General features: G+C 39.7%; 2 protein-coding genes across 3 annotated transcripts in view; one reads left to right on the top strand and one right to left on the bottom strand.

Annotated features, from left to right (window-relative positions):
- The window catches only part of MCMBP (minichromosome maintenance complex binding protein), a 174,015-nt gene that overhangs the window by 38,082 nt on the left and 114,186 nt on the right, over window positions 1–21,747 (top strand). The window lies entirely within an intron of this gene.
- Window positions 1–21,747, bottom strand: part of SEC23IP (SEC23 interacting protein) — a 52,356-nt gene that overhangs the window by 4,308 nt on the left and 26,301 nt on the right. Inside the window, exons 9-18 of one of the 2 annotated variants that reach the window (XM_021073464.2) lie at window positions 21,495–21,703; window positions 21,020–21,138; window positions 20,465–20,617; window positions 18,779–18,874; window positions 12,630–12,827; window positions 8,751–8,906; window positions 8,284–8,386; window positions 6,285–6,470; window positions 5,442–5,604; window positions 4,848–4,949 (exon numbers count right to left, since the gene is read on the bottom strand). In XM_021073464.2, coding sequence (XP_020929123.2) covers window positions 4,868–4,949; window positions 5,442–5,604; window positions 6,285–6,470; window positions 8,284–8,386; window positions 8,751–8,906; window positions 12,630–12,827; window positions 18,779–18,874; window positions 20,465–20,617; window positions 21,020–21,138; window positions 21,495–21,703 — 1,465 coding nt within the window. In that variant the 3' untranslated portion in view covers window positions 4,848–4,867. The remainder of the gene's footprint in view (window positions 1–4,847; window positions 4,950–5,441; window positions 5,605–6,284; window positions 6,471–8,283; window positions 8,387–8,750; window positions 8,907–12,629; window positions 12,828–18,778; window positions 18,875–20,464; window positions 20,618–21,019; window positions 21,139–21,494; window positions 21,704–21,747) is intronic. The other variant, XM_084995679.1, reaches the window with a different exon arrangement.

Below are 21,747 nucleotides of genomic sequence, written 5' to 3'. Positions count from 1 at the left end.
AAAAAACAAACAAACAAAAAAAGCCTGAGCCACGGAAGCAACAGCACCAGATCTTTAACCCACTGAACCACAGAGGAACTCCCAGAATTATGTATAATTGTGAAAAGCTAGAAAATCACCTACACAGCTAATAACAGTAGATAAATTAAGGATTTTGACAAACCGAATTCTAAAATGGAATGCAGTGCAGCTATTAAATACATGCATCTCTGAAGCACTGTTCATGCTTGCAAAAGATCAGAATAACCTATATGCCCATTAGTACGGGATGGATACACAAATTGCGGTGTGAAGAGTCAATGGAATACTATACAACTGCTAAAAAAATGAGGCAGCTCTTCTGTTCTGATACATCTTCTTTCTGCCTGAGATGATCTCCTTCCCCCAGATATCCACCTGGGCCACTTCTTCAAGTGACATTTCATCAGTGAGGATGTCCCTTGTCTTCTCATATTCAACAGCAACTTGTTCTCATCCCAAATGCACTCCCTCCCCCAGCTCTGCTGCTGCTCTATTTTCAGCCATCTGGCACACTTCCACTATTTCTTTCCTGTCTGTCCTCATCCAGAGGAAAGAAGATCCTTGAGGAAGAGACTGTGTGGTCCAGTGCTGTGAACCCAAGGCCTAGAACAAGTACCCGGCACTCAGTATGGTGCTCAGCAAACGATGGATGGACGATGGGTGGGTGGATGATATGGGAAAATAGTAAAGATACAAACGTAAGAAGAGTGTCTGTTCTGCTAGTATTTGTCTTTTAAAAAGGAAAAAATCGTGTGTGTGTGTGTGTGTTAGCATATGTCTGGAAGGATACACAAAACTTGTAACACTGGTTGCCTCCAGGCAGGGACACTAGGGAAGAGGCATGGGAAGGAGCTTCCTCTCTTCTGTCACTTCTAAAAGCTAAACCAACTGTACGTACAGAAAGCAAATAAAAATGGTAAACACACAGCACACCCACGTTGTTTCCTGAAGTGGGAAAATTACAAGATATATTCTTTTTTTTTAAAGGGCTTTTTTTCCTTTTTTTTAAAGGGTTTTTAAGGACATGGAGCATTGTTTAGCAGAGCTGCACAGCACCCCAGATCCTGACACACTTCAGACAGGAAACTGAAGTCACCAAAGAACCCCGCTCTCCCACCTCACTTTAACCCACTACCCACAGGGCGCCCTCACGCTCCACCTTCCTCCAGGACCATGGAAGATGTAGCTCTGCTCTTTTTCTAAGGCCAAACCCCTCACTCTGCCCTGGCCCATCTCATTGCCTTTTCCTCCAACAATACCCCATTAGCTCTGGCATTATCAGCTTCTCTCTCAATACTGGATCACCGTCATTGGCAAACGAACGCATCTTAAGATCATAAAATGTCCCCGTCTTATTTGTGCCCCTTCACAGTAAAACTCATTCCTCCCCTCTGGAGTTCCCATTGTGGCGCAGTGGTTAACGAATCCGACTAGGAACCATGAGGTTGCGGGTTCGATCCCTGGCCTTGCTCAGTGGGTTAACGATCTGGCATTGCTGTGGTGTAGGTCGCAGACGTGGCTCGGATCCCACGTTGCTATGGCTGTGGTGTAGGCTGGCAGCTACAGCTCCAATTTGACCCCTAGCCTGGGATCCTCCATATGCCATGGGAGCGGTCCAAGAAAATAGCAAAAATACAAAAAAAAAAACCAAAAACAAACAAACAAAAAAACTCATTCCTCTCTGATCCCTTTCCTCCCCTCAACCCACGTTACCTCTGCCACAATACTAAAGGCCACCAATGACGTCCCAGGTCCTCTTAAGCCAAAGGCCAATTCCTTTTACTTGACCCCTCAGTGGCATCTGACATGGTTGACCACTCTCTCCTTGAATCAATCTTCCTTCTCTCAGCTCCCTTGAGACCACAAGCCCCTGGATTTTCTTTCACTTCACCAGCTGCTTCTCCACAGACTTCTCTTCTCCACCTACACATTCCTAGGGGACCTCATTCAGTTTCTGGTTTCAAAGAGCAAGTATGTGCTGATGATTTGAAAGTTATTATCTTTAGATCTGAGTTTTCTTTAGATCAATATCATCAACTACTGACTCAGCAAAACAGAACTACAGACTCTCCAACCCCCAGAACTTCCCCAAAACCCACTCCCCCCAGAAGCCTTCCCAGAAAAAATTCCAGCATCCACTCAGTTGCTTACATCAAAATCCAAAGAGCCATCTTTAACTCTTCTTTCGCACACATCCCACGGTGAATGCATCTTTAAGTCCTAGACAACGCCACCTCACACTAGATCTCCATGTAGTCATCTTTCACCATCCCTATCGCTGCAACCTTAGTCAGAGTCCCCCCCCCCCAGCTTCTTAATTATTCTCCCTCCATCCTCGCCCAATAGTCCACCCTCCACCCAGCACCCAGGGCGATCTTTCTAAAGTATAAACCTCATCGCATCACTCCTCTTCTTAAAACCCCCAATGCTTCCATTAGGCTTAGAACAAAATGCAAGTGTTTTACCAGATCCCTGGTGGCCAGGTCCACCTACCCCCTGCCTCATTCCCTTCCTGCCCCATCACTCACTACCCCTGGCTACACGGGGCTGCTCTCAGCCTCTCACACGACGTGTCTGCTCCCATCTCAGGACCCTGGCAGCTGCTCTTCTTCTGCCTGGATTGCTCTCCCTATATCTCCAGGCATCCACCTCCTTGTCATCATTCAAGTATGACTCACACATCACCAGCTCAGCAAGGCCTTCGCAGAAGCATCCCCAGTCACTCTCAACATCTTCCTCTTTAATCTTTTCCAGAGAACCTATCAATATCTGAAATTTACTTATGGATTAAAGTGCGGGTTTATGGTCAATCTCCGCCCAGCAGAAGGTAATTTCCTTAAAGGTGAGAAATGAATCTTATTTACCACTTAACCGCGAGCATGAAAACTGGCACCTAGTATGTAGTAGGTGCTGAATAAATATTTGTCAACCAGTTGAATGCCTTTTATAATTGAAAATTTGGACTGAGGAGGCTTGTGAAATTACATTTAGTTTATCTTAACATTATAATATCAGAAATGGTGATAACTGATAAAACCGTATCGAGAGTCTGGCTACAAAATGGCTTTTTAGACCTCTTACCTACTCTGTTGAGTAAGATTTTCTAACATACATTAGGAAATGACCTAGATGTCGGCTAAATATGATGCAGTAGAGCCACACCACATAATGGGGCAGATTCCTACGCAGCCATTAAAGAGAATGGAAAAGATCCACACGAGTTAGGATGAAGCTGTAAGGCTGATGGACAACATCGGGTTGCAGAACGACAGAGTCAATGTAGATGCTTGTTTTGACATGCATACGTCTTTGACTGGACGTGCACCGGGGAATTTCTCTAAGAAAATCCTACTGAAAGTGGTTACCTCTCCAAAATAAGAAAGCCAAGACTGAACTTATCATTTATTATTTAAAAAAAAAATCAAAAAGTGCCAGGAACTACTTTTGATTTCAGTAATCTAGAGCCTACCATTTTGCATTTCACTCTTTCAAAGGCTTTAATATTTCTAACTTTTTTTTCTTTTTAGGGCCACACCTGCGGCATTTGGAAGTTCCCAGGCTAGGGACTGATTTGGAGCTGCAGCTGCCAGCCTACGCCATAGCCATAGCAACACGGGATCCAAGCCACATCTGCGAACATCACCACAGCTTGCGGCAACACTGGATCCTTAACCCACTGAGCGAGGGCAGGGTACAAACCTGTATCCTCATGGATATTAGTCAGATTCTTAACCCACTGAGCCACAAGGGGAACTCCTAAGTTTCTAACTTTTTAAAAAAATACCTTTTTTTAAACTTTTTAAATTATTTATTTATTTACTTAGTCTTTACGAGTGCTGCACCCACAGCATATGGAGGGTCCCAGGCTGGGGGTCTAACAGGAGCTGTAGCTGCAGGCCTACGCCAGAGCCACAGCAACGTGGGATCCGAGCCGAGTCTGTGACCTACACCACAGCTCACAGCAATGCGGGATCCTAAACCGACTGAGCAAGACCAGGGATCAAACCCACAACCTCATGGTTCCTAGTTGGATTTGTTAACCAATGCGCCACGACGGGAACTCCACCTTACCTACTTTTTAAGATAAGGTATAATCGAGTGAGGAAAAACGGGGGTCAGGAGAACAGTCAGGATTATAGAGTGTGGCCGACCTGCAGGCTGGTTCGTGCATCATCGGTGTAACCCCCTTCCCTCAATAATGGGTGGGAATGCTTAAAACAAAACCTATACAATCTTTCAACTAATTTGGGGTTGAGGAGGGACATGGGGCATGTAACACAGGCTTGGTCAATAGGTACAAGTAAATTTTTGGACATGCTTCTGCTTTCCTAATTAAGACAGATATAACCGATTCTACCCTTTCTTCCCATTCATGCTCTAAATGCAAATATGACGTCTAGGACTATGGGAGCCAAAGTGCAGGTGAAAAGATGCAAACAATCTGGGTGTCTAGTGACATCATTCAACACATGAAACCTTCCTGCCATGTACGAAAAGTAAATCTCCATTTGTCTCATGAGTTCAGTTCTGTTACCTATAACTAAAAGAATTCCTGATATTCCTGGGAATCTGAACAGAAAATCAAAGAAACTGAAAATAAAAGAACTCATTCTATGTATGCCTTACTAGAAAGAAGGCTGTGACAAGTCATAAATGTAGACTGCAAACCAATGCCCTTCCTTAATGTCTCAATTCTGAATTTAAAAAAGAAAAAAGAAAAATACTCAGAGGAAACAGAAAAAAGAAAATCATCAACAACTCAATTAAAAAAAAAGGCTTCAGAATGAAACACTCAGAATTTATACACACAATAATGATAAACTTACGCGGTGAAGCTGAAGTCCAATCAATGCAGGGGCTGTTCTGGGCTAATGTTCATTGTCCGATAAATTTCTTTAAGTAATAACAGGGCAGTATCTTCAGATTCCCTATCAAAAAGAAAAGCACATTTACTTAAGAGAATTCGTTGAAATTAACCTTTATGCATAAAAGTGGAAAATACAGCTTTGGTTCTGTTCAGCTCTTTCTAAGAAGGGTAAATGAAAATAAAAGAGTGTAATTCAGAGCTGTCCTTAAAAACTGGATGGATACTGACCAGCTCCAAAATAACTGTGCTGACATTCTCCTTGGTGACCAAGGATTTACAAAAGGATGGCTTTCAAAGTCTCCACATTCCCATTCTGAGGAGGGCATCCCTACAAAAACAGTGCGCAAGTACTAAGGGCCTTTGGTCAAATGCAGATGACATGCTGCCATCTTGTGGATAAGTCAACTCAAGAGGAAAGAACTGAGTCTGACCATATGGGCATTCAAATCAATCTTCTGTAACAGATGGTAAAGCAGCAAGAGTCTCACTAAGACTGCTGTATGTGCTAGCACCTAAAGGCCCCATGAATGTTATCAAAGGTGAAGATACTTACCAATAACATAAGTGACTCTGAAGAGCGAAAAGATATTCATTAAAACTCTCTATTGGCTTTTCTTGAAGAACATAGTCAATCCGGCGACCTCCGTTTAGCATTCCAACCTTTCCTAAGTAGTCCTCATCCTTGGAAATATCTGGACTTTCAACAATCTTTTCTGCTAGAATTTAAACCATTTCAATATCAAAGTCAATCACTTAATCATTATCCTTTGACTTTAGCTGACTTTCTGGGCTCAAGGGAATATTGCTTGACACGCGTAGCAACCTGGGAAGCTACCAGGGTCCTTTCCCATTCCTCCAAAGAGCCAGGGGAAGAGGTGCTGGCTCCCTGAGAGAGAGGAGAAAGAGCCAACAAGCTGACAGAAGTTTTGAAGGAAAGGGGTGAGAGAGCATTATAGAAAGAAAGGAAATAGAATTAGAATCCGTAAGAATCAAAAGCACAACACCCTGACATTGCATGTACAGTCTACAACGACACAGTTAGACACAGCACAGGGGTCTTTCAAGATGCCTGAATACCAACTTAGTTCTCAACTCTGATATTCCACTCTAGCCTTATAAACCTCATCAAAACTTTAAGCTTGCAAAGTAAGAAGTTTAGCAACTATCACCCCAAATCCCAGTAAAAAAAAAAAAAAAAAAAAAAAAAAAAGAGAGAGATGACATGCATTCTGAAGTACAGGTTACCCTAACAGAGATTTCCTTTATAGGAAGAGCCTCTACATTTCAACCAAAAAAAAAAAAAAAGACTACAATGGAAAAGGATCATCAAATAATTTCTGTGTGCTATGTTCTCAAAGAATATTTGTTCTGGAAAATGCCTCAAATGTCAAGTTACCTTCAACTACTTGCTTTTCTTCTTCTTCTTTGATTTGATTGGCTACCTTCTCCAATTCTTCTTGCAACTGAGTTGAAGAGGTATGAGCACGGGCAAACTCATTTAATGTCTGCCAAGCACTTTTCAGAGAGCTAATGAAACCCTGCTTCAAATCAGATCCCATACGAGAGAGACTTTCTTTCAACTCTAAAGAGATTAAGATGACAGGTTATCAGTTACTGGGTAAAATTGTGCACCAAAAAAAATTAAAACAAAAGTTACACCCTTTTCAGAATGAAAAAGACCTCTTATTCTTATCTTAAATATCATAAATATGGAGTTTCTCAGCCACGAACTTTCAAAGTGTTAAAATGTTTTGAGAAGTCTTATTCTGTCTTTTTTTTTTTAAACTAAACTTGATCCAAAGTTATACATTTCCTCTCTCCGGGGGGGGGGGGGGGGATTCAAACATCATAAAAATATAAGCACATTTATATACATTTTTTTACTATAAGTTAAAAAATGGACTCAAGAGATTAGAGATGACTGTTTTTCTAATTTGTAATGGTGAAATGGGTTTAAGAATTTGAGATTCTGATATAACCACAATTTAAATGTCTAATTTAAAAATAAACTCCTGCACCTTCACCTTTCTTACATTCGTCTAATAAATCACACTTGAATTCAAAATCTTAGCGTATCAAATTTCTTTTTTTTATGGCCCCACCCATGCACACGAAAGTTCCTGGGCCAGGGATTAAATCCGAGTCACAACTGTGACCTATGCCACAGCTGCAGCAATGCCAGATCCTTTAACCTGCTGTGCCAGGCTGGGAATTGAACTTGTGCCTTTGCAGCAACCCAAGCCACTACAGCCGGATTCCTCACCCACTGCGCTAAAGCAGGATTTCCTCAAATTTTTCATTTTAAACTTCAAAAGAGTTATTTTTTTTTAAGCATGATGCAAATAAAAAAAATAAGAAGGAAAAAAAATTTTTTTTTTTGTCTTTTGTCTTTTTAGGGCTGCACCCACGGCATGTGGAGGTTCCCAGGCTAGGTGTCTAATTGGAGCTATAGCTGCTGGCCTACACCACAGCCACAGCAACACCAGATCCGAGCCGTGTCAGCTCACGGCAACACCGGATCCTTAACCCACTGAGAGAGGCCAGGGATCAAACCCGCAACCTCATGGTTCCTAGTCGGATTTGTTTCTGCTGCGCCACGACGGGAACTCCGTGAAGAAAAAAATTTTTAAATAAGAAGGCATGATCACTTTTCCTTCTTGTAAACCTATGGATAACATATGCCATTAGTAGGCCTAAAAGAAACCTAAACCCCACTTGGAATTATTATCAATCCGTTTTTCTTAATGAATTTCTTTAACAAGAAAGTTTGTCTAGTTAGCAAGGAAAAAACAGCTCAATTGACTTAGCATCAAATTTTTTTCTTGACATACTGATCATTGTTAGTTCAAAAATGACTGACTATAACCAAATTCTATCAAAATCTATGCATCTCATCACTTTATTACCAATTACCCCTGTTCCTTATTATCTCAACAACTACAATGTTATCAAGGAGCAAGCATGAAGAAGTAACTCAGAGTTCCTGCCATGGCTCAGAGGAAACAAATCTGACTAGTATCCATGAGGACGCAGGGTCGATTCCTGGCCTTGCTCAGTGGGTTAAGGATCCAGCGTGGCCATGAGCTGTGGTGTAGGTTGCAGGTGTGGCTCAGATCTAGTGTTGCTGTGGCTGTGGGGTAGGCCAGCAGCTACAGGTCCGATTCGACCCCTAACCTGGGAATCTCCACATGCCGTGGGTGCAGCCCTAAAAAAAAAAAAAAGAAGGAACTCATTCATAACTTTCTTGATGGCTCCTTCGAATACTTTGTAAACAAGTTCTGAAAATAGTAGGCACTTAAATAAGCACTTAGTGTTAAAATTTTCATAATTCATTACAAATGACAGCTTACAAAATGACAGGAAAGAAACACGTTTTTACAATATTTGCTTTTTACCTAAATGAAGTCTTTTTCTGCCTTTGTGATGTGGAATGAGAACCGCTTTTAGGTCCAAATCTGGTACAATCATAGGTTCTAATCTATACGCCACTGGATCAAGCTAAAAACAGAAGAATTAGAAATTTAAGAAAAGCTGTTCTGAGTTACATGTCTTGGTTGAGTGAGAAAATGGCTAACTGCTAAACCAGAGGTTTTGATTTTTTTTTCACACCTTATTCAAATACTTTCAAGTTTATGGGTAAAATTACTTTGCAAGCAAAGAAAGAGAATTATTTCCTTGAACAACGCCTTTTTGGTAGAATAGTGTATTGGAACCTCAGACCGTATTTTTTAGGTCAGAGAGCTGAGCTGTACAAAATAAAAGCGCATTAATTCCTAAGAAACAAGAATCTGAGAATCTACTAAGATAAAGAGGACTGGTGCCTCATCTTCTTCCAAATGGAAAGTAGATGCAGTTCACTCACTGGATGATAAATATTGAAGAATCCTTTGCAGGTGGGAAGCCTGTAGTTCTCATCTATCCTATTCACTCCTCGAATGGTGAGAAACATACCAATTGGAGATCCCAAGGCAAAAAAAATCTCAGGTTCAAAGTCTAGGGAGTTGTAAACAACAGAAACCTAAAAAGAATCAAAAAACAACAAAAGTTGGTCATTCCAATGTCATACAATACAAAATTCAAAAGTTCAAACTGGAACTGCACTTAATTAAGAGCATCCTAATGCAGATAACACCTTTCAAGGTGTGATTTCTGGAGCAGATAATCAAAGTCATGGACAGCTGTCGCTAGCTCGAAGGGACAAAAAAAATTTCCTTTAGATATTTTTATACACTATTATATCCTCTGACTATACTTTTATTTGTTGTATAAGGTTAAAACATATGGTGTACAAATTTATTATAGTTATAAATGTGGCTAAAACTCCCGACTCTAGAATCAAACTGCCTGGGTTTTGGTTTGGTCTGGTTTGGGTTTTGTTGTTGTTGTTGTTGTTGTTGTTGCTGTTGTTTACAGCGGCACTTGGGGCATATGGAAGTTCCCAGGCCAGGGGTCAAATCAGAGCTGCAGCTGCTGGCCTACACCACAGCCACAGCAACACCAGATCCTGCGACCTAAACTGCAGCTTGTGGCAATGCCAGATCCTTAACTCAATGAGCAAGCCCAGGGATTGAACCCACATGAACCAGCATCCTCATGGACACTAAGTCAGGCTCTTAACCTGCTGAGCCACAATGGGAACTCCAAACTGCCTGGGTTTAAATCCTGACTACTCCCTACTGTGTGACCTCAGGCAAGTTTCTTAACCTCTCTTGCCCCCACCTCAGTTTCCTCTTCTACCAAATGGGGATCATAACAACGCCAAACTCATGCTGTGGCTGAAAAACAAACCTAAACTATATAAAGTGCTTAGCACAGACCTTCACATATTTCAAGCATCCAGTGACTGTTACTTCTTTTATAAAACTACCATCCTCATCTGCTAGGCATGTTCCTTTCCATTAGAAAGATGACTCATCCCCAAAGAGCTCCTGTCTGGGAGAAGCTTGCACGTAGCCTCTCGGCTCACTGAGAACAGCCTAGTCAGAGGAAGCACCTCATTCGGTCAGCAGTCTATAATTTACAAAGCTCTTTCCTTTGCTGCTCGGTGACAGGATATGTGTCTTCATTATTTTAGTATCCTGAGCACGAAGAACAAAGAACAGGGATAATCCAAATGCATGACAGAGATCCACTGAAAGCAGAGGGCATGGCAGCAACCCTGGTGCCCACTTATCAGATGAGGACGGTGACACTTCCCCAGAAGCACAGAGCCAGTGAGTGGCAGACTGAGGACCTTGAACTCCAAATCCAATACTCTCTACTAACTAGGCTGCCATTCTAACAAAGTCTAAACTTCACACCCCTTGGCTTGCCCTTATATTTGCAAATTCAATAGTCTCTGCTACTGATGAGGGCCACAAGGAGATGTTCTCAAGATTATGCATTTTCCCCTAGATCCAGAAAAAAAAGAAAAGAAGAAAAAACAAAGTTAGGGAGTTCCCATCGTTGCTCAGTGGAAACAAACCTGACTAGCGTCCATGAGGACACAGGTTCAATCCCTGGCCTCGTTCAGTGGGTTAAGGATCCGGCATTGCCGTGAGCTGTGGTGTAGGTGGCAGATGCGGCTCAGATCCCTAGTTGCTGGGGCTGCAGTGTAGGCCAGCAGCTACAGCTCCGAGCCAACCCCTTGCCTGGGACTCTCCATATGCTTCAGGTGTGGCCCTAAAAAGGTAGAAGGAAGGAAGGAAATTAAAAAAACTATAAACTGGAAAAAATATTTATAACAATGGGTCAATATTCTTAATCTATAAGGAATCTTAAGTATCAGTAAGGAAAAAAGAAACCCAATAGAAAAATAGATAAAACCAGCACTTCACCAAAAAAAAAAAAAAAAAAACCTAAAAAGATGACAAAATACAGAACTTCTCTAGTACTTAAAGAAATACAGCGAGATAGTTATCCGAGATATAAATACTTAAAAAAAAAGTAAAACTCTACTTTTGTATGTAAAAAAAATTACTTCTTTAGAAAAAGTTACACAAGAGAGAATACTATATATTTTTAAATCAAAATGATAATAGCAGTAGTTGTGAGGGAGAGAAGAGAGAGGCAATCTTAACTGCCAGTGGCAATACAAACTGGTTCAACCTTTCCTGGGGCAAGTAGCAATAACCATTAACCTTTCTTTGTGCACATCCTTTGATCCAGCCATATACTTCCAGTTATTTAACTGAAAGAATAAAAAATGTACACAGAAAATTGGTTTAAAATTGTTCATCACTGGATTGCTTAAAAGAGTTAAAAACTGCTTGCATGTCCAACATTGTGGCTTGAATGTATCTCCCCCTCACCAAAAAAGAGACCTTAATTGCATTGGGTGAGGGGGGCCAAGTCCAATATAACTAGTGTTACTATAAAAAGGGGAAATCTGGACACAGAAGCACGTGCAGAGGGAAGATGATGTGAGGGCAAAGGGCGGATGTCACATGAGCATGGAGGATCGGAACAATGCATCTATAAGCCAAGGGACGCTAACAATAGCCAGTAAACCATCAGAAACTAGGAGGAGGTAAGAAAGGCTCCCCCTAGAGCCTTCAGAGGGAGCAAGGCCCTGCTGACACCTCGATCGTGGACTACTAGCCTCCAGAACGGTGAGACATTAGGTTTCTGGTGTTTTAAGCCACTCAGTTTGTGACACTTTGTTATGGCAGCCCTTGGAAACAAACACATCCAATAAAAAGTAAGAGAATAAATTATCTTTCCCAATAGTGAAACGTAGCAGTTGTTAAAAATGAAGTCATAGAGAAATATTTACTGACATTGAGAATACAGTTGTAACAAGCTGTTTGAAAACAGTAATAAGATGGTCCCGACTTAACAGTGATTCAAATTATGATTTTTTGGAGTTCGAGTTGTGGCTCAGAGGTTAATGAACCTGACTAGTATCCATGAGGACGCAGGTTCGATCCCTGGCCTTGCTCGGTGGGTTAAGGATCCGGTATTGCCGTGAGCTGTGGTGTAGGTCGCAGACACAGCTTGGATCCTGAGTTGCTGTGGCTGTGGTGTAGGCCAGCAGCTGAAGCTCCGATTCGACCCCTAGCCTGGGAACTTCCATATGCCGTGGGTGCAGCCCTAAAAAAAAAATGCAAAAAAAATTGCAATGTTTATGAATGAATAGGGCTTAAAAGCTTGAACAGGCTATAGCAAACATCCAGTACCATTTTCTGCCTTCTTTAAATCAGTCATGAACTCACTTAAGAGAATGGAGCCATATAAATATACTGAAAGTAACACTGTCTAAAAAGATTTTAATACTCTTAAGACACTGAGAAACAAGTACATCATTAAAGGTGGCATTATCAATTACTTGATAGGTTTTTATAGGAATATTTCCCTCAGGGAAGAAATGTGAGTAAAAAAAAACATAAGTTGAGGAAATGCAGCAAATGTCTCTCATGGCAGTTTAAGTATATTCTGAAATTAATTTTATTCTGGAAATAATTTTCTAACTATCACCACTTCTGTAACTAGTGGCTGTGAGAGACTAACACTACAAAATTATGAAAGGTGAAAAATACTGAAATAAAGACAACTTCAAAAGCTAGACATTATGTTCAGTACACACATTCAATCCCTATTTCAAACATTAAGAAAGAAGCGGACAATTTTTACCAAGAGAAAATCAGTTTTCTGCATCCCCACAAAAATACTGTTGAATAAATAAAGAATTTAAAGCCAACCCAAATAAAACAGATACGTGACTCCAACGTAAAATATAGCCCAAGTCAATATGTAAACTTACCTGTCCAGTGCCAACTTCAAAAGACTCGTAATCTACATGCACAGAAGAAACGTAAGCTCCGACTGGAAGTTTCCTCTTGGACTCGTTCGATTCTAAGGGAGGAGGAGCCATTTCTTTAGCTTTCTGAGTACTTTCCTCTTGTCCTTTTGTCGAGGTGGCCATCATTACCTTCTTTTCTGATGCTGCTTTTTTCTGTTCCTGTGAAACACCAATATTTTCTAATATAACTTTGAAGGAAGAAAAGCTCTGTTATCTGCTATCACTATGAAATAAACACTCTATCTCAGCAGTAAGGAACGATTAGTAATTTCTCCAGCATACTAACGGCACTGTGGTTATTGGAGAAACGTCCTTTTAGAGACACATATTAAATATTTAGGAGGAAAATACCATGATGTCTATAAATCTACTTTAAAATCCTTACAGCAAATTAAAAAAATTAAAATGTGGCAAAATAGCTACAATTTCATCTAAATATTAGCTATCATTATACTGTTTGCTCTATACTTTTTATATAATTTTAAATTTTAATAAAATTTTTAAAATGCCAACCTCTTCCTTTATGCTCTCACTTTAGACCAAGAACTCAGAAGTACTTTACATAACTGTAAAATATACACTTCCTATAAAGATGCATAACTCGGAGTTCCCGTCGTGGCGCAGTGGTTAACGAATCCGACTGGGAACCATGAGGTTGCGGGTTCGGTCCCTGCCCTTGCTCAGTGGGTTGAGGATCCGGCGTTGCTGTGAGCTGTGGTGTAGGTTGCAGACGCGGCTCAGATCCCGCGTTGCTGTGGCTCTGGCGTAGGCTGGTGGCTATGGCTCCGATTCGACCCCTAGCCTGGGAACCTCCATATGCCGCAGGGGCGGCCCAAGAAATAGCAAAAAAGACAAAAAAAAAAAAAAAGATGCGTAACTCAAGAGAAATTTATTCATTCAACATATGCACACCATTATGTTTACACGGAGCCACTGACAAGTTTTTCCCAAACGCATTCTAGGAAGAACAGATAGACACACTGCAGTATATTCATACAATGAACTAACTACTCAGAAATAAAATGAACTGACTACCCACGAACATTTCATCGCCTTATTAAAATAATGGGCTAGTTTGGGTTCCATTATTTCAGTTACAGTGAGTGGACAGGACGCACCGTGTGAGCTCGTTATTGATCTGACAGCGCCTTGTTAACTGTGTAAAACGCAGAGCAATCGATGACAATGTGGCTGAGAAAGCTTCGTGGTTCAGCCAGAGGCAATTACTTTTGAATTTAAAAAAGAGGATGACTTTATAGAATTTTCACTCCTTTCAAAACAATTCTTACATTGCCATAATTTATATACCCAGCTACTACAGAGGCCAAACCAGGTTCCTTCTAGAGATTTTTTAAGAACTATAGAACACTTCACTTTTTTCCCCCTTTTATTACAAAGTAAAATCAAGGACGATGTAAGGCCTAGAAACACAGTTTCTCAGTTGTTCTTGTTTTGTGTTGCTACAGGCCCGTGCGTCACTGATGTGTGCATGGAAACAAGTGTGCTTTCACATGGAGAACATGGCCTGGTGGGAAGGAACAGCACCAACACCTGTGTCCTATTTGGGTGTGAGCACCGTGCCCACCAGAGATTAATACCTCGGGCTCTACCTCACAGGGCTGGTGCGAGGTTCAAAAATGAGGACAAGCTCTTTGTCAAGTAAAATTATACAGTGATTCAACATACAAGAAAACTGAAGGTAACTGCCAAAGCTAATAACCTCTTTCTCAGCTCTTAACCTTCACCATCACATACAACTATCAGAAACACCATCTGTGTCCGAAACATGTTGGGAGCTGCACCATTCTTTTCCATTTCCTATGATACCCCATCATCTCTCGCTGAGTAGCTGCATAATTACAGTGACTGCACTAAGAGATTTTTAACAGCCTCTAGCTTCATTCCATTCCAACTCCATCCCCAGACCTTAACAAAGTAACATTCAAAGACTGTAACCAAGTGGACTCTCTAAAACACAATCATAGAACTGCCCTCATTGTTTCACTGACCTAAAGCAATGGCTCTCAAACCATGTTCCCTTAGAATCTGAACAAAGAAGTTTACACACTGCTAAAATTAAATTGTGGCCCAGTTCAAAAACGATAATGATGACAACAGTAACAATAATGTAAAAATCAAGTTGATAAGAAAATTGTTTCAACTTTAAGATTTGCTCCAATTCTTTTTTTTTTCCCTTTAGTACTCCACATTAGCCAGGAAGCTCTAGGCAGCAGCGAAAGTAAGCAAATATTAATGGAAAAACTAGGAAGGAATGAATATGTTTAAAAACTCACTTATTGTAAACACATTTGCTCATGGTTATAGTTTTATAATGTGGTTTATAGCACACAGTTTTACATTTTAACATTTCTGATGTAAAAATTAGACTACAGAGATGATTTGGTGCTAAATCATAATTAGTGACAGAATTATTAAACAGTCAGCACTTCATGTTTATTTAAAAGTACCATTTACAAGGAGATCCCGCTGAATAGCATTGAGAACTATGTCTAGATACTCATGTTGCAACAGAAGAAATGGTGGGGGAAAAACTGTAATTGTAATGTATACATGTAAGGATAACCTGACCCCCTTGCTGTACAGTGGGAAAATAAAATTAAAAAAAATAAAAAAAATAAAAAAAATAAAAAAAAATAAAAGTACCATGACTTCCTTAAAATTGTACCCAAAAAATCAAATACCTGGGAATAAACCTAACCAAGGAGGTGAAAGACTTATGCTGAGAACTATAAAACATTAATTGAGGAAATTAAAGAGGATTCAAAGAAATGGAAGGATATTCCATGCTCCGGGGTTGGAAAAATTAATATAGTAAAAATGGCCATACTACCCAAAGCAATCTACGGATTCATGCAATCCCTATCAAATTACCCATGACATTTTTCACAGAACTAGAACAAACAATCCAAATATTTATATGGAACAACAAAAGACCCAGAATTGCCATAGCAATCCTGAGGAACAAAAACCAAGCAGGAGGCATCACTCCCCCAGACTTCAGGCAATATTACAAAGCCACAGTCATCAAGACAGTGTGGTACTGGTATCCAGATAGACATATAGACCAATGGAACAGAACAGAAAATCCAGAAATAAATCCAGACCCCTACGGTCAATTAATCTTTGACAAAGGAGGCAAGAACATAAAATGGGAAAAGACAGTCTTTACAGCAAATGGTGCTGGGAAACCTGGACAGCTGCATGTGAATCAATGAAACTGGAACACACCCTCTCACCATGCACAAGAATAAACTCAAGATGGCTTAAAGACTTAAACATAAGACAAGATACCATCAAACTTCTAGAAGAGAACTAGGCAAAACATTCTCTGACATCAACCTTACAGATGTTTTCTCAGGTCAGTCTCCCAAAGCAACAGAAATAAAAGCAAAAATAAACCAATGTGACCTAATCAAACTGACAAGCTTTTGTACAGCAAAGGAAACCATAAAAAAAAACCCACAAAGACAACTTACAGAATGGGAGAAAAGTTTCAAACGATGCAACTGACAAAGGATTAATCTCTAAAATATACAAACAACTTATACAGCTCAACAGCAAGAAGAACAAGCCAATTGAAAAATGGGCAAAAGACCTAAATAGACATTTCTCCAAAGAAGACACACAGATGGCCAATGAGTACATGAAAAAATGCTCAACATCACTGATTATTAGAGAAATGCAAATCAAAATTACTATTATTAGAGAAATGCAAATCACGCCAATCAGAATGGTCATCATTAATAAGTCCACAAATAACAAATGCTAGAGAGGGTGTGGAGAAAAGGGAACCCTGCTGCACTGTTGGTGAAAATGTAAATTGGTACAACTACTATGGAGAACAGTATGGAAGTACCTTAGAAAACTATACATAGAACTACCACATGACCCAATCCCACTCTTGGGCATATATCCAGACAAAACTTTCCTTGAAAAAGACACATGCACCCCACATGTTCGCTGCAGCACTATTCACAATAGCCAAGACATGGAAACGGCCCAAATGTCCATCAACAGATGATTGGATTAGGAAGATGTGGTGTATATACACAATGGAATACTACTCAGCCATTAAAAAAGAACAAAATAATGCCATTTGCAGCAACATGGATGGAACTAGAGACTCTCATACTAAGTGAAGTCAGTCAGAAAGAAAAAGACAAACACCATATGATATCACATATCTGGAATCTAATACACAGCACAAATAAACCTTCCCACAAATGAACCTTTCCTACCTTTTCATGGACATGGAAAACAGACTTGTGGTTGCCAAGAGGGAGTGGGATGGACTGGGAATTCGGGGCTAATAGATGCAAACTATTGCCTTTGGAATGGATAAGCAATGAGATCCTGCTGTATAACAAAGGGAACTATATCCAGTCACTTATGACAGAGTATGATAATGTGAGAAAAAAGAGTGTATGCATGTATGTGTAACTGGGTCACCTTGCTGCACAGTAGAAAACTGACAGAATACTGTAAACCACCTATAATGGAAAATATAAAAATCATTATAAAAAAGAAAAAAAAGTACCATGACTTCCAAGTCAGTAAGAACATGTTTGAGAACTACTCCCTTCCAAGAGAAAACTGCCCTATCCGCCACTCGGGCTTTCAGGACTTTCTACCCTACCTTATTCTCAGCTCATCTACTGTTTCTGCTGCGGAAAAATACCTGCCTACTCTTGGAAGGCCATGTCCCCTAATCCTACCCCACCTTCAAGCTCAAGCACCAACACCTTACAGAAGTTTTCTCTCACTAACCTCAGCCCCTTCTCCCCAGGCCAGAACTGCAACCCCTCATCTGGCTCTGACAGCACAATAGGCCTGATGTGCCTTTTTTTTTTTTTTTTTTTTTTTTTTGTCTTTTTAAGGCTGCCCCCTCAGGATGTGGAGGTTTCCAGGCTAGAGGTCAAATAGGAGCATACACCACAGCCACAACAATGCAAAATCCCAGTCGACTCTGAAACCTACATAACAGCTCACGGCAACACCGGATCCTTAACCCACTGAGTGAGGCCAGGGATTGAACCTACGTCCTCATGGATGCTGGTCAGATTTGTTTCCACTGAGCCACAATGGGAACTGCTGCATCATTTGCATTCAAACCTCTCCCTCTAACTAGACAACATACCCTCAGTTCATCTCCAAATATCAAGAATTCAGCGCAGTGTCTGATCCAAAAGATACACTCATAAAATGTTCAACAACTCTTTGGTTAATCTAATTATAAAAAATCAGTCCTATGAATTTATAGTCACGTTACATATAAAGAAATGGCATATGTTAAGTTCCAAAGAAGTAACACAAATTAAAGAATCCCAAAAATTCAAAGATAGATCAACAAAGACCATGATAATCCAATAAAAATAAAATAGCCACCTAAGTGCTGTCTAACTTTTCTAAGTACACAGGAAATCTCTGTAAAGTTAACTTAGTAAAAATTAAATAAGTTATTTCCAATTTTTTTCTTTTTCAACGCCTTCTAAATTGTTACTAGTATTGCCCTGTTTTGGACTGTTGGCGATTTTTGCTTTTTTGGTTATTATTTAATGGGATGTGTGTGTTCTTATCTCTTTAAAAGGTGAGAAGGACTGGAATGAGAGAAAATGAGCTAACATTTATTGGATGATAAGCTTCATATGCATTACTTCATCTTCGCTCCAATACTATAAGGAAGGTATTATCACTCTCATTTTAGAAATGAATGAAACCAAGGACCAGAAAAGCTAAGCCAAGTGCTCACAAACATGTAGTCAGTAACTGGTTGAACAGGATGACTGACTTGTCTCAGACTCACCCAGCTGGTGCACTGGGAAATCCCCAAATACCATTTTAAAACTTAAAATCCATCTTGGAATTTGCTCAGCCCCAGTAAAACCGGGATGTCAGTTACTCTAACTGGAATTTAAATCCACTTCTGGCTGACTCCCCAGCCTGGGCTTCTATCAACTCCATTACTGTGCCCTGGGCAGGGAGTACATGGGCTGGCCTAACCACGACGGCACTAACAAAAACTTCCAAAATATCAACAAACTAGCCACAGCTGAGTTTTGTTTTCTTTCAGGGACAGGGATGAACTTTACCAGTTTGACCGCTTTATGTTTTACAAAGTTAGCGATCTTCTTTCTGGGTCCAAGTGGTATTCCCATTTCCTTCAGGTCGTCAACCGTACACATAAGCTTTAAAAGAAAACAAGCACATTAATTAGTCAATCTAATGATACATGAACTGAAATTGAAAAAAAAAGAAATTATGAAAAGATTGCATCAAAGGCAATCAAATATCCAGTCAATTTTTTCAAAGCTAATTTTTTTGTTTTTAAATCACAAATTAATTTAGGCCTCCCCATCTAAATCATGCTCTTAATTTAAAAGAAAATATTGTGCATGTTGTACAAAATTCAAAAGCTCTATCATGCATGCAATGAAGTCTCTCCTTTCCACCTGTCCCAACCACCCAGTTCTCTCAGCAGCGACTCTTGACAATCTGCTCTGCTTCCAGAGACAGCTTATGTATACACAGCACCCCATGCTTTTCTCCATGCGTGACCTTCCTGTAAACAGGACTGAACTTTGGTCTTGTCACCTAACATACCTTGGAGATCATCCCATACCAATACCTCTATCATGGCCTCATTCATTCAACAGCTGCAGGGTAGGCCATTGTGTGGATACACAATAATATCACTAGCACCTACTAGTGGACACAGCAGGTGTTTCTAAGGTTTTACTACCACAAGCAGTGCTGCAGTGAGTATTCTTGTAGATATACTTGAGCGAATATTTTTCTATAGGAAATTATTCTTGGAAGTAAAATTGCTGGGGTACAGGATATGTATTTTTTATATTTTAAAAGATACTGTTGTACTGCCCTGAATAGAGCATGTACCATTTTACACTTGTACTAACAGTATGTAACAGTGCCTATTTCCCCTCAACCTGGCCACACAGTATATTATCAAACTCTTAATATTCTTGCCAAGTGATAGTTTAAAAAAAAAAATCTCATTGCACTTTTAACTTATATTTATGAGTTTTCATATGATAAAAAGTCATTTGTTATTTTCTTATTATCATCTGTTCATATTCTTTGCCTATTTTCCTATTTCGTTGATGGTCTTTGTGTAACTAATCTGTAGGAGCTTTGAACTGTAAGGAAATAAACCTTTGTCTATAATGTATGTTCCAAGTAGTCTTCCTAACCTATCACTGGCCTTCAGATGTTTTTATGGCATCCTCTGCTACACAATTGTTTTTCCTTTATGGCTTCCAGGTTTTACATCATACTTAGAAAAGCTTTCCCATATTATTTAAAAAAAGTTCTCTTTTTTCAATTTTTTTTTTTGTCTTTTGTCTTTTTTGTTGTTGTTTTGTTGTTGTTGTTGTTGCTATTTCTTGGGCCGCTCCCGCGGCATATGGAGGTTCCCAGGCTAGGGGTTGAATCAGAGCTGTAGCCACCGGCCTACGCCAGAGCCACAGCAACGCGGGATCCGAGCCGCGTCTGCAACCTACACCACAGCTCACGGCAACGCCAGATCGTTAACCCACTGAGCAAGGGCAGGGACTGAACCCACAACCTCATGGTTCCTAGTCGGATTCGTTAACCACTGCGCTACGACGGGAACTCCTCTTTTTTCAATTTTTTAAACATCTAAGTCTCTGACTTATCTGAATGCATTATGATGCTAAAGTGTTTAAATCTTAATTTTTTAAATTTTATACACAGGAAAAACAACTTTAACCAAAAATGAATCAAACTATCATCAGTACCAGAGATTCCATATCAATCTTTTCCTTTTCAAAAGTGCTAACATAGTCAGAGAGGCTAAGTGCTTCCAGAGTTTCTTGCAAAGTTAGGACTTCTTCATTTTCAACATCAAGGTCACAAGACTCATCCAACATCGGCTTTGGCTCTTCAGGTATCTTAGGGGAAAAAAAAAAAAACGGTGAGGGAAGATCACAAAGCTCAGAAAGATTCCCACAAAGTTATTTTCTAAACTATGGAAACACCTTAATTCTAATCCATACATAAATTATAATTTTGGGCAGATTGATATCCAAAATTTGAATATTCTGAAAAAGTATATAAATTTAGTAAATCCATGCTCCCATTCCCTATAATTTACACTTTTTTAAAAAAATCATAAACTTCCTCTCACATTTAAATTTATAATCCATAAGGAAGAAGAATGAGAAATTCAAATACTGAGCTCTACGGATTCCGTTACACCTATAAACTTCGGGATGTTGTGATACACAGAAACGGTTCAATTTTAGAAAACTGTTCAGCTCCAATTCTAAACCTAGATGTTAACTGGACCATACCTGCTTTTCCTGATAATGTGGCTGCTTCACAACTCCATTAGCAACAGCAAAAGGCCCAGGAGAATTTGACAAATTCAAATCTTTTTGATTAGACAGGATGTCAAACAAGATTAAAGAGCCTTAAAAAAAGAAGCAAAGCGTTTTGCTTTATAACACACAGGTGCTTTTAGAACGCTAAAAAAAAAATCTATTTTTTTGTTCAAAGTCCTAAGCAGAAGTTACTTAAAAGATGTTAATCAAGATCGATAATCAATATTCTTGTTTTACCAAAGAACAGAATAAATTGAAATAGAAAGCATTCCTAGGTAACATAAAAGGTGAAGAGCAAAGGCAGAATATAAACAATGCATTCATTTCTACCCATTATAAAACTTAAAATCTGTAATTCTAAACCTTGAACAATGTCACCCACATGGAAAGCAGTGATGACTCAACAAAAATTGTATTTAAAATGTGGATATTTGAAAGTTTTTACCTAAACTGTGACCAGCAACAGAGACCCCTCCTTTGAAGTCTGGGTTCCGACTCATGAAGAGTGCATGCAGACGGTTTATTTCCAACCCCACTTTCTCCACAATCCTCTGACAGTAGGTGGGGCTATTGTAGAATAAAATGTCTAGCAAGGTTTCATTGGTAAAGTGACGAAACCGACCAATACTTGGTAAAGTAATTTTCTTAACATTCCTGTTTAGGAAAAAAAAAAAAAGGATACTTAATCATAACAACCT

This window comes from Sus scrofa, chromosome 14 (genome assembly GCF_054392235.1).
Source record: "Sus scrofa isolate SSC_HxYL_T2T_F1_AM1 chromosome 14, Sscrofa_HxYL_maternal_Yorkshire_Landrace_v2.0, whole genome shotgun sequence".
Taxonomy (NCBI): domain Eukaryota; kingdom Metazoa; phylum Chordata; class Mammalia; order Artiodactyla; family Suidae; genus Sus; species Sus scrofa.
The sequence above is the reverse complement of the archived record's forward strand: the minus strand, read 5'-3'. Positions and strand labels throughout refer to the sequence as shown.